General features: G+C 34.3%; 2 protein-coding genes across 2 annotated transcripts; both read left to right on the top strand.

The window, feature by feature from the left end:
- Positions 1-2,757: 2,757 nt before the first annotated feature.
- Positions 2,758-4,899, top strand: LOC114424001 (protein MAIN-LIKE 1-like). Its single transcript, XM_028390886.1, has 5 exons — positions 2,758-3,156; positions 3,260-3,616; positions 3,683-3,919; positions 4,023-4,640; positions 4,723-4,899. The coding sequence occupies exons 1-5, from the start codon at positions 2,758-2,760 to the stop codon at positions 4,897-4,899; spliced, it is 1,788 nt and encodes a 595-aa protein (XP_028246687.1).
- A 1,196-nt stretch (positions 4,900-6,095) lies between these two features.
- Positions 6,096-11,268, top strand: LOC114422644 (immune-associated nucleotide-binding protein 9-like). The gene is made up of 6 exons (XM_028389114.1): positions 6,096-6,192; positions 6,792-7,038; positions 7,134-7,411; positions 8,345-8,509; positions 8,590-8,724; positions 10,832-11,268. Exons 2-6 carry the CDS (start codon positions 6,807-6,809, stop codon positions 11,030-11,032), a joined length of 1,011 nt encoding a protein of 336 aa, XP_028244915.1. The 5' UTR covers positions 6,096-6,192; positions 6,792-6,806; the 3' UTR covers positions 11,033-11,268.
- Positions 11,269-13,950: the final 2,682 nt, after the last annotated feature.

Genomic DNA, 13,950 nt, shown 5'->3' with positions numbered 1-13,950 from the left:
ATTGAAAAAAAGAATTAATTAGCATTGACATAATGTTAATTGATGAAGATGTATCTACTCCTATTTTCCACTTGAATTATACCATACAATATAATTTTTAATGCTAGTTTTTTGTATTTTTCTCCGGAGTAATTATGTCCATGCTACTATATCAAGCAAAGTTGAACATAAGTTAAAAAGAATGGAGGAAGGATTAACATATTCCATTAATAATTTTGTGGTCTTTAAGAATAAAGACAATTTTACTGTGGTTAAAAAAGTCTTTCAATGCTAGAATTTAATTTTACAACAAATAAAGAAATATGCGCTAATAACAAAGTTCCTTGCCATATATTTTATTTTGTCAATTTTGAACATTTATAAAATTATCACCGCAAATAGATACGTATCTAATATTATTGAATATATTATTATTTTATTATATAATATTTTATATAATTGTATTTAATATACTACTAAATATTTTAAAATTATTTTTTATTAATGTATACATATACATATTTTATATAAATATAAAACATAAATATAAAAAATATATACAATTTAATTAAACCCGCATTCAATATGGGTTTAAAATCTAGTGGATCGTAATTTTCATTTTCATGCATAAGATATGTTTTATTATAACTTTAAGAGTGCTGCTAGGTGCACCCAGCAGTTTTGCTGGTGCACCCAGCAATTAGTGTGAAAAGGCAAAAATGTCCTTCCTTAATTTAAAAAAAAACGTAACCTCTCTCTCTCTTCCCGCGTTTGCGCTTTTCTTCTTCTTTCGGATCAGCTCTCTCCTTTTTCTTCCTGCTTCTTCATCTTCCTGCTTCATCACATTTCTTCTTCTTCCTGCTTCTTCTTCCCGCGTCTTCTTTGTGGCTCTTCTTCTTCTTCGTTGAGGAGGTGCGGTGGTGGTGCGAGGAAGCTTCCTACATCTTCTTCTTCCTGCTTCTTCTTGCTGCTTCTTCTTCCTACGTCCACCGTCGAGGTCAGGCCCGTGAACTTGACTTTTTTTTGCTCCAATGTTGTCGGTGATGGCGGAAAACGCTGTCGGAAATCGCTGGGAGCTTTACAGATCAAGTGATCCGTAAACATTTTCCGGATCAACTTGATCCGAAAGATGCTTACAGATCACTTGATCCGTAAGGTATGTTGGGTAGTTTACGGATCAGTTGATCCGTAAAATACTCAACATACTTTACGGATCACCTAATCCGTAAAACTCACAGTTTGATTTTAATTCAAAAATTGCCAAATATTATTTGATACCTCTGAATGTATGCTAAATATTTGATAAATAGTGTCATGAATATCTACTATTTCATACAAATTTCCATGAATGTATGCTAATGATTGATATCCCTATAAGCTAACTTCCATGTGCTTCCATATAAGCCAACTTCCATGTACTTCCTTTAACTAAGTTATGACCAATATGATTGATGCAAATACTTGTGAGTAACAATCTGCAGCTTCTTGTACCTAATTTCATACCTTAGATAACAATCTGCAACTTCTTGTACCTAAATTAGAGGAGAACAACAATAAATAACAATGTGCAGCTTCTTGTACCTAAATCCAAATTAAAGGAGAACAACAATGAATAACAATGTGCAGCTTCTTGTACCTAAATCCAAATTAGAGGAGAACAACAATGAATAACAATCTGCAGCTTCTTCTACCTAAATTCATACCTTAGATAGATGCAAATACTTGCAATTAATGGATTAAACTAGGAAATAGGAATTTGACATGATAGAACTGGGAATTTGGCATGATGGTAGTTTGCTTAGAACCTCTGAGCCTGTATGTGAAGAAATGCATTTGGAATCATGAACCAACTATCCCAAAACCTTAAGTTATTTAGAACTCTAAGCCACATGGTCGACTATAATATAATATCACAAATGATGAACCAACTATTCCATACAAATGGTTTTATATCAAACTTTAGAGCAATAAGCATTTTGGTCATCAATTAAGCAACCATTCTATCACCTAATGCTAATATTAATTCAATTCCCAAAACCTTATCATAATCATCAATTAAATTTGAAAAACTGAAAACATAAAAGGTAGAGAAACAAAACACAAATTCTCAATTAATAAAAGGGACTTTAAATTTAATCACAACCTCGAGATCCTTGAATTGACTTTGGGCTACACTAAACATTCTTAGCAACAAATGAAAACTTGTTTTAATTTCTCATGACTTTTTTTGGTAACATAAGAAATTTCTTGTTCAACAGTGAGCTTGCCAAGAGCTTCAATTATATGGTCATGAAGTGATCTGTCAGGGGACTCAATATGAGAGAATATGGATACCATTTCAACTTCATAACCTGAACCGTTCCTGCTTCCCATGTGTGAATTCATTCAACACCTATGGAATAATTCATTCTACATGTCAACTCTCTCTTCCTGATTGGCTCAACATTGGCCAATCAAAGTCTTGATACACAAATATAATTAATGTTATAGACGAAAAGGAAAATTTAATGAAGAGATAAACAATCCATTCAATCCATTTAATGCATGGAGACATTTATAAAAACAATCCATTTAATCCTCATAAGGAAAATTTCACCCTTAATTCTTGCAACAAAGTCCTAAATTCTTTGATCCATTGAATTATGTGCATTCTTTGGCCTGAATTAAATTGTCCATACTTTACTGATGTTAGTATCAATGAGACGAACACAACCAAAACCATGTTGTCCCAAATCAATGTCCTATATGCGTTAGACTCATGAAATTTGAGAAAATGAAATGAGTGATGGATTTTGCGGTACTCATTTGCAGATCATGGTTAGGAACAGAGGATTAGGTCGTGCCTTAGGTCAGGTCACTCGCAGAGGTGTGGGCAGAGGAGATCATGATGATTCCGATGATGCTCCACAGCGTCGACGACCTACTGCATCCGCACGGAGGCAGCGAGTCGCTGTGACTGCGGATCACGTCGAGGAGCCAGTCATCCCTAACCCAGATGTTCAGGATGACCCGATGGAGGCACCAGCTGCTGTGGAGGACATTCCTGCGGACATTCCTGCGGACGCATGCGCAGAGGCGGCTGAGGATCAGCCTCAGGGATTTCCGGGTGGTCCGAGCGACCCATCTGTGCTGACAGCGTATACGGATCATGTTGCTTGCAGCGTATGGACGAGAGAGGTATTTATACTATTTATTTTTAGTTACTTGTAAATTATACTATTAGTTTTCCTTTAAATGATAATTTTAACGAATTTTGCGTTCCTTTTATACTTCAATTCAGGAGCATCCTGAATTGAAGTTATCCTCGCATGGGAGGAAGGTCCATAGTTTAGGCAGGTCTGTCCCTGCCATTGAGGGACTTATCACTGGTACAGGACTAAGTCCTCTGATCGCGTGTTCGGTAGACACCGGCGATTGGGGACTTTTGTCCGCGTTTGTGGAGCGGTGGCACCGGGAGACGTCTAGTTTCCATCTCCCGGTGGGTGAGCTCACCATCACATTGGACGACGTCTCGTCTCTTCTCCATCTTCCCATTATAGGCGACTTTCACGCATTTGAGCCCTTGCACGTGGATGATGCGGTTCAGATGCTGGTGGACTTGTTGATGGTGTCTCCAGAGTCTGCTAGGGCTGAGACAGTCCAGTGTCGCGGACCGTAGGTACGCCTACAATGGGTACATGAAGTATATCAGCACCGATGCCAGGCAGGTCATTGGACAGCTGCGGCTCGTGCATATCTTCTTCACCTGTTGGGTTGCACTCTGTTTGCTAACAAGAGTGCAACCAATGTCCATGTTGTCTACTTGGAGGCCCTTCGTGACCTCAGTATGACAGAGAGGTACGCTTGGGGAGTGACTGCTTTGGTTCATATGTACGACCAGCTGAACGATGCATCCATGAGCCACAATCGACAGCTTGGCGGTTACATCACACTGCTGCAGGTAACAAATATGTTTTTCATTCATTCAGGCTAAACAATGTTCAACTTTAAATTTTGTTACACTTTCATTATTAATGTTTATAATTTGAATGTTACATCTGTAGTGCTGGATTTACGAGCACTTTTCCTCAATTGCGGAGTCCACCGCTGATCAGGACTACGACGAGGCTTCTTCGCGTGCGTGCAGGTGGATTGCGACAAAGAAGACCGTGAAGAGCATTCGCACGCCGTCGTATAGGGAGTGCCTGGATCGACTCCGAATTCCGGATGTCTGTTGGATCCCGTATGGGGAGCATCGGGAGGTCCGGGACTTCCATGTCAGGTCATGCTACTCCGGTCTCTTGCGTTGGGGGCCTATTGCTGTGTATTACCGATCGGAGAGGATCGTGCGACAGTTTGGTTACACGCAGACCATTCCTGCTCCTCCTGTCGATTCATGGGTCTCGTATGATGATATACACGACATGTGGATGCACTACGAGGATCATATCGTACCTGCAGGTGAGGTGTGCGTGGTGCCAGGGGCGTGTTCCAGTGACTACATCGACTGGTTCTTCCGCATCTCTCATCCTTTCATGACACCAGGCCACGCAGTAGATCCTCTGCCTCATGGTCACGCCCCGCAGCCCCGAGTCGTCCCTCGGGCCCCGCAGGCGGATATCCCTCGCGTGCCGGAGCCAGGAGCATTGTCAACATCTATGGAGGAGCCCAGACATGCAGTGGTAAGTAATACTAATAATTTACGTCATTTACCTCAATATTTGCATAATAATTTGTGTAATTAGTTTGTTTTGTATGTAACAGGAAGTTTGTGATGACATTGCTGAGCGGTTGGAGCGCCATCTGAGTCTAGGGGTGGTCACGCCTAGCTCATCGACACATGAGGTGATCGAAGAATGCCTCAGATTGGCCAGGAGTGTCACACAGGACCATCTAGTATACGTTAGGTGTAGGCGCAGTCGGCGCACTAATCAGGCTTAGTTTATATACATATTTTACATTGATATTCCTTGTATATACAGATATTGTACATGAACTCATTTCATGAGTATTGTTGGTTTTATTTATTTTCATTACTAATGTTAGTTTTATTTATTTTCATTGATTGTGTATTCCATTTGTGTCTATATACACGCGTGTTATAACTTTAAATATAATTGAAATAAAGAAGTTGAAAAGGGTGTAAAAAAAATAATTAACCAAAAAATGGACATCATTCGTTATCTAAGATCGTATATAACGTACTAATATTTTTAAATTCTCTTATAATTACAATTTTCCCACTTATACTAATGATCATGTAAAAAAATGTATTGTAAAGTAGTTAGTATTTTAATTTTTTATATAATACTAATTATTTTTTTTATATTCTTTATAATATTAATAATGATATGATTAATTCTTTATGATATTATCTTTTATGTATTTATTGATTTTTATTAATATGTATAAAATAACCTTAAATAATAATTATAATGGGACTGAGTAAGTATTTTAATATCATCTTCTAAACAAATTAATTCTAAAAAAATATATTAAAAAATTAATTATTTATAATAAATCAATATTTATAAGAATATATTATATTTAATAAAATAAAAAATAGATTTAATTATATTATAAATAAATATGTTGTATTTAAAAGTATATTATAATTTTTTTCCTCTTACAGATCAAGTTGATCCGTAAGAGACTTCCGGATGAAACTGATCCGGAAATGGAAAACTAAGCCAGGACAATTTTGACATTTTTCAAGAATGCTGGGTGCACCAGCAATAATGCTGGGTGCACCTAGCAACACTCTAACTTTAATATCAACTAGATAATTTAACAAGCTATAATATCATAAACTAATTGTGAATTACATTTTATCTTCAAAATTCCAACATACTTTTAAAATGTATATGATATATCATTTGTTTATAATATAAAGTGATGGGTTTAACAAGTTATAACTTAATATCAGAAATTAATTTTAAATATATATATTTTAAATGAATGATAGAAACATATTTTAATCATAAAAATAAATCATAAATCATGTATGTAAAAGTGACATTCAAAACTTATCGGAAAAAAAAAGTGACATTATAAAAAGATATAAAAGATTAAGTAAAATCTTTAAAAATACTATTGTTGAAAACAAAATTCCTAAAAACACCATTCGTGAACTATTATATATATATATATAATACAGAGAATCCTCGTTTTCGTGCTGTTTGGGTTAGTGTTTACACTGTTTCTTGCTTGGAAGAGGCTCTCCCTACACTACAGGTTAGAAAGTCTAATTCTACCTTGTGTTCTGGATATCCATGGCGATTACTGTATTTAATTATATTTATTTTTCCTTGGCAGAGCATGGTTTCTACTTTCTGTAGTTCAATTTTGTTTTAATCTACGATATTTCATCATTTACATTTACATGGTATCCCTGCTTGGCGGAATAAATTTCAACTGTTGCCTCTTAGATGATCTCTATCTTTTTGTTTTAAAATATTAACACAGCGAGGGAAAGAAACTCCTGCCAGGGTCTGTCGTGTTTGTTCTTTGTAACCATAACCCATGTTTTCCTCATGTGTTTGATTGAAGGGAAGAAGGGAGGATTTTTTATTTTTCCTCTTTGGTTAAAAAATTTAGAATTGAGAAGAGGAAAAATTATTTATGGGACTGAAATTCTTCTCCTACAATTTTTGTCCCCCTTTTAATATGGGAGGATTTTTAATTTTTTGGTCTGTACTGATTAAATTACTCTAATATCTTTAGTCTCATCCCTTTCATTAATATTTATAAGGGTAGGAAGAGGTCCTTCTCTTTCCCAACACTCCTTTTCTGTAAGCCAAACAATCTGTTCAGGATATCTAGTTTTGTTTCAGTGACCTGGATTTGTGATGGGTGGAAGTTCTATTGATGATGATTGGGAGCTCACTTCCTCATCTAATGAGGTTCGGACAGTGGTCTTAGTTGGACGTACCGGCAATGGCAAGAGTGCAACAGGTAATACCATTCTTGGAAGGAAGGCCTTCAAGTCAAGGGCAAGCTCCTCTGCTGTATCCACCTCATGTGAATTGAAAACAACAGAATTAAACAACGGACAAATTGTTAATGTTATTGACACCCCAGGTAAAGGCATGGTAACATATTATTTAAGGAATGTATGTGATTGTATTGTTTCTTGGAAACTTTGTCACATCCATCTGACCTACAAAGTTTCACAGGATTATTTGATTTGTCTGCCGGATCTGAGTTTGTTGGTAAGGAAATTGTCAAATGCATTGATTTGGCCAAGGATGGGATCCATGCTGTCATTGTAGTGTTCTCGGTTAGAACACGCTTTACTGAGGAAGAAGAAACTGCTCTACGGAGCTTGCAGACATTATTTGGAAGCAAAATTGTTGATTACATGATTGTGGTCTTCACTGGAGGAGATGAATTGGAAGAAAATGATGAGACACTTGAGGATTATTTAGGCCGTGAATGTCCAGAGCCTTTAAAGGTTTCTATGAACATTCTAGATTAAATGCATTCTTTTTCTATTCATTAGATTTTTAACCTTGTTGTAAGCTGTTACTGTAGGCTAGTTTTCTGGTTAAGCTGAATCATGAGCTCACAAATCTTTGAACATATTATATTTTTAGGTCAAAACTCTGGTTAATTCATTTTGTCTTTGTGGAAATTTTTTATATGCAAATTGTTAGTGTTGCACATGTGTACATCCAATGTATTTTTTTTTACAGATACATACAATTTATTTACGCTCTCAATAAATGGATGACCTAAAACTTTAGCATGCATTGTTGAACTAATTTTCCAAGTGTCACAAATCGTTACACGTTTTTGGATAAGCTTTTTTTTTAATAAAAAAATGTACTTTTATTACATAGCTTGTTTTATAGTTTTTTTTCCCCACAAGCTACTTTTTTAACTTCTGAGTAAAGTAATAAAACTGGTTTTATTTTGGGCTTTTGTGTTTTTTCTTCCTCTAAAACCAATCTAATTATAAATGTTAAATATATTTTTTAATTAAAACTTATTTTTTCTTAAGAAAATCTCAAACAAACAGGCCTAAACCCCCATCTGATGCTATGTGGAGATTTAAACTTTTATATGCAGAAAGATTGGTGCAATCTTTTTAGTTAATGGGCTTGTCTTTGTCATCTAGCTCTTGTATTACTCTGGGCGTCCTTCTTGTATTTGTTATGAATTTCTTATTGGTATTTCTTATACAAAAAGTGAAGGATATCCGAGTTGCAGAATTCTTTAGAATGCTTAACTTGCCTTGTTTGCATTTTGGAATAACTCTTTAGAATAACTCTGTCCTGCCTGAATATATCTCAGATTATAGGAAAGTCCATCTGCCGAATCCCAAATGGGAAATTCCTAGTTTTGTTGATCTTCAACTAAAATATTGAATCTAACTATACTGTAGGAAATTCTTGTTCTGTGTGAGAATCGTTGTGTACTTTTTGATAACAAGACTAAGGATGAAGGGAAGCGCTTTGGACAAGTTCAACAACTTCTCTCTTTTGTAAACATGGTTTTATCTCGTAATGGTGGACGACCTTATACAGATGAGTTATTTACTCAACTGAAGGTGAAAGTTATGCAAACTTCAAATCCTGGAAAACATTATATGATATCAGTGAATTCATCAATTCATTCATTTGACTGCAGAAGGGAGCAATGGAGCTGCATAACCAACAAAGAGAGGTTGATTCTTTAAAAGGATATTCAAAAGGAGAGATATTGGAGTTTAAAAAGCAAATGCAGCAAACATATGATGAACAATTAAAACGAATTACTGAGATGGTACCTTTTTTGTCCATGTTTTTTTATATTAACCATTTTATCTAATTTGATGTCATTTAACTTATTTTTCTTGCAGTTAAACATGGTGATACTTTCTTTTATGTTATTTAATTTTCAATATCAGCTTCACATATGTATTGCTGCGTATTGCATGATAAGCAATTTGGGTTAATTAAAATCAGCATTTACTTCGTATTTAAACTCACTGAATAGTTGCATTCATTCAGGTAAACTAGTCTTGATGCTTTGACATGAAGATGTGATCTTAAGGATCTAATATTGCTTCAATCTTGTTTAATATCATAGATTAAGTTATGGGGGACAATCTTGTTTTTGCTGTTTCATGGGTCATAGACATGTACATTATCAATGGGCCTTGTGAATTTGCGACAAGAATAGAACAGACTTGTACATCCATTGTTAGTCATGTAATGTTTTCATCCACATGTATATAGGTTAGGCATGAGTGAGCTCTTTTTTTTTTTTTTGCAACAAATGTTAGTTATTAATTGTTAGTTTTTTATTAGTAGAGAGAATCAAATCCACGACCTTTTCCTCTCTCCCTTCTCTTTTTACTACCAAGTCAACCTTATAACTCCTGGATGAGTGAGCTCTTAATAAGGAGTTTAGAGGGTTAAAGGATTATTTATAAACGGTTCCAGTGGTAGTGAAGGAGGCTATTTAGTCAAACAGGAGAAATTGTAATGGGAAGACATCTTTTGGGAAAATAACTGAAGCTGAGACATTCTCAGTTGGGAGAAGGGGACACCCCATGTAAGAGGAGATTCTTTCTCTTGTAGTCTACACTTGTGAACACAAACATCAATCTTTCTACCTTTTCTTTCTGTTTTCTATGTTAGTTTCCATCTTAAAACCAATTGGCATTAAGTGAAATTATTCAACAGATATATAAGTTCGACTCAAAGAATTGAGGTAGGCGATGCGGGACTTCCTTACATTCTATTCCTTTAAATTCTTGTCATGCCTAATCCAAGAGTCTATCAAATAAATATCAATATATGAATTGACCTTGGGTTAAGATGTTAAAAGGACACACTTATGCTATAAATGATTTGGAAGGTCTGCATAGATGTAATTTCAGGGCATCGGATCTAGGAATTTCTCATTGGTAAAATATTGTTATTCTATCTATGGGTTTACATGATGTGACATCTGCAAGATAGGTAGAAAAATGGGGCTGAAGTTCTGTCTCTTTTTTTTTGGGGGGGTGGGGGGTGGGGGGTTGGAGGTGTTAAGGAAGGATGTATCTGAACATCAAAGTTTTAAAAGAATGGACACCTTATCTCCAACTTTTACTCAAGTAGAAAGGGAAAGCTGTTGTTATCTTGTATAGCAAGAAAATGACAACGTCAATTTGATATGATTATTGAGTAAAAGGGTGAACATCAAAGCTGTTGTTATCTTGTAATCTCCAATTTTTGTTAGATTTTACAAATATGGGGGCGAGCCCTGGTGCAGCGGTAAAGTTGTTGTGCCTTGGTGACCTGTTGGTCATGGGTTCGAATCCGGAAACAGCCTCTTTGCATATGCAAGGGTAAGGCTGCGTACAACATCCCTCCCCCATACCTTCGCATAGCGAAGAGCCTCTGGGCAATGGGGTACGAAGTTTTTTTTTTTTTTTTTTTTACAAATATGGGACACCTAGAATGTTTGTGGTAAGGTCTGTTACACTGATTGGGCATTGAAATGAAGAAATAAAATCCAGAAATATAAGCTTGATCAATCTTTGTATACGAGAATTGGATAGGATCATAGGACAAGTTAGCTGAAATTGCTAAAAAGGGTGAGCTGATGGACAGTTTCCTTTTTCCCAAGGCTATGAGATATTTAATGTAGTCCTGCCCCACCAGTTGGTTGATGTAATGGGGAAGCATATACGTCTGGCTAGGATCTTTTGATTTTCAGCTTGCCTATGGCTGTGCCATTATTTTTATGCATTCTACTTTTTGGTGTTCCAAGCTTGTACTCTTGAAGAAGGTCCTGACTCCCACCAGTACATGTGGCGAAGCACTGGACAGTGTTGACATAATAAGTGGCGCATTACCCCTAATATTTTTGTTTTGGAATAATTTATATGGTTTTGTAGGTTGAATCAAAGTTGAGGGAGGCAACTATGAGGCTTGAGGAACAATTGGCAGAAGAGCAAGCTGCAAGACTTAAGGCGGAGGAGAATGCAATGTTAGCTCAAATGAGATCAGATGATGAAATACGAAAACTCAGAGAACATCTTGAGAAGGCACATGAAGAACTTCGCAAGCGAGGTGGAGGTGGTTGTGCCATTCTTTGATAGTAGCTACTTCAAACTTCAGAAGAGTTTATTTATGTTATTTTTCTCTTGGAGATCGTGACATCAAATAGCTGTTGCATTTGCAGGGTTAATACCTGAATAAGTCATGACTATTATGCAATTATTTTTATTCTTATGTTCACATCATGCATTATGAGATTGGAGATATTTTCTAATCTGGTTTTCATGCTTCTCACTCCAGTAATTTCAATACGAGTTATAGTGTTTTCTGTTAAGTTGTAGTGTGACTTCAATTAGTATATTTCTACTATTTGATAAAATCAACCGTATTTTGTTTTCTGTTATTGATTGGTTAACTTCTAAACTACTATAAACCAGAAAACTTGCTATTGTGATTGTGAGCTGCTCTGCTTCTTATAATGAGATTTCGGTTGTAATCTCTTGCTATGTTTAGTTTAGTACGGGTAAACCTGGTTATGAGTCCATGTTAAGAGTGAAGCAAATTGACTCAATGGAGATCCAGGATAGGAAGTAAGCAGTATCCCATCTTGTTCCTTTCTGCAAAAGTTTGTCCTACCAGCAGATTATGCCAGGCCTACGACTACGAGTATTGAAGCCTAGGAAAACATCGGAAATACGTAGGGAAAGTAAGGCAATATTACTGTCATTTTGAAAGGGAAAGAATGCTATCGTTCTTATGATTTTCTTAGGAATAGTAAAAGAATTGTTAGTTTTTTATCTTTTATTTTATTATACTTTTTTTCACCACTATTTAATTGAGATATTTTTTATTTATTTTTATGCTATGATAACTTTTAAGTATAAAAAATTATGTTTCTTAAATAGCGCAACTTTGAATGTTACAAGTTAAAAATGTTAGATACTTTTAATTCTATAAGGATTATATATTAATATTAATTTTGATAATACAATCAGTAAATAAAATAAATATGATTTAATATAAACATTTTATCCCTCTCTCTATACAAACTAGAATAGTTATCTTAAACGAGAGAACCTTTCGCTGTCATTTTTCAAAAGAATTAATTCAAAATGAACAAAATATATTAGGAACTAAAAAAAATGGATATATTGCAAGGACAAACAAAATAACAAGGATTAAAATTTAAAACCAAAAACGAGAATTTTAAAAGGACAATTTTTAAATAAAAAATTTATAAGGATCAAAAGTAAAAAAAAAAATTATATAATAGAAACCAAAAATATATTTAAGTTCTTCATAATTATAATTTTCATTTTCAAAATAACTAAATTTTCATTTAATATGTCTGATATATAAGAAAGATATTAAACGGTATCATTATGACTTGTATAAATTATTATACTATCAATAATTTTATACATAATTTTTATCAATCGAAATCCTGAATTATAATTATATATTAGGTTGATTATTTGGGTCAAATTTGATCAAAATTAAACATAACAAGGTAATTAATTTATTCATATTTTGACATTTTTAAAAATAATATTACATTAATTTTAATTTACATTTCTAATTTCAATTTCTACAAATAAAAAATATGATTTACATAAGTATCAAATAAATTTTTATATATGAATTTTTTATCCTTCAAGAATCACAATTGTGCAATTTTAGTCTTTCAACTTCCTATTGAATCCCATAGGTATTACAAATGCACAATTTTAGTTTAAGTTTCAATTGTGTCAATTGGATTTCCTAGATATTACAATTGTGCAATTTTATTCTCTTCATCAATCATAATTTGCTAATGTAACATTGATGGATGATGTGTCACTCATAATAACATCACATCAACATGGTCGCTAATTTAGCATGTCTATGAGGTCTCTGGTTCGACATGTGCAATTTTAGTCTCAAGTTTCATAAATGGGCAATTTTAGTCTATCATATTTCATAGTTGTGTAATTTTAATTTGGTGGGTTGATGTTGTAGACAAAAATGAGTAAAGAGGGACTAAAATTATACAATTAAGAAATTTGACAAACTAAAATCACACAATTATAAATAGAGTAAAGTCACACATTTATGAAACTTGAAATTAAAATCGCACATGTTAATTAGGATTCACATAGACATGATGTTGGCATGTTGTTATCATATAAATGTCATGTCAGGTGACACATTATTTAATAAATATGTTAGTAGATTCCAACTGACACAGAGACTAAAAACACAATTGTAATACCTAGAATACTCAATTTGTACAATTGGAACTTAAGAAACTAAACTTGCACATCCTTTGGAGATTCCAATTGACACAATTGAAACATAAAGACCTAAAATAACACAATTGCGAAATTTGAAAGGCCAAAAAGTGTAACTAGAAAAAAAAATGTTTGTATAAGAGTGTTAAGGGTGTAATTAGTTAGCATTTCGCTATGCCAATGCTCAAGAAGTGTAGCTGTAACTACATTCATCGCTAAAAATTGCATCCTGCCATAGCTTAGAAAATAAAAATTGTCAAAAGGAGCAGACAATCAGAAATAATGACCCAAAAAACAAACCAAATCCGTGCCATATATATACTCGTATTGAAAAAAAAAATCAGTCACATAACTTCCCCCCCTCTTGAATTCAGCGTGTTTTTTAAGTGGATACAAACGACTTCCGTTTTTAACTAATCTTTCTTAACGGGAAATTAGCAAGTCTATGGGGGTTGTTGCGGGATATTAATAATATTGACAACCTTCAGTCTTTCATTTCTTCATGCTTTGAAATGTACAAATAAATCACCCAACCTGGTAATCTAATGCATTCAACTCACCCAACCTGGATTTTTATTTAACATTGAAAAAATTATATGCTTGAAGTCATTCCCCTATGCTGCTATGCATTACTGCTAACAGAAAATTTACAGTCAAGAATGCTTCTAAACTAATGGGGAATGAATAAACAAAAAGCCCACAATCCAAGAGACAGTGCATAGATATTGCATTGCTAGCATCAAATG

Source organism: Glycine soja, chromosome 8 (assembly GCF_004193775.1).
Source record: "Glycine soja cultivar W05 chromosome 8, ASM419377v2, whole genome shotgun sequence".
NCBI lineage: Eukaryota > Viridiplantae > Streptophyta > Magnoliopsida > Fabales > Fabaceae > Glycine > Glycine soja.
This window is presented reverse-complemented; position numbering and strand designations above follow the sequence as displayed.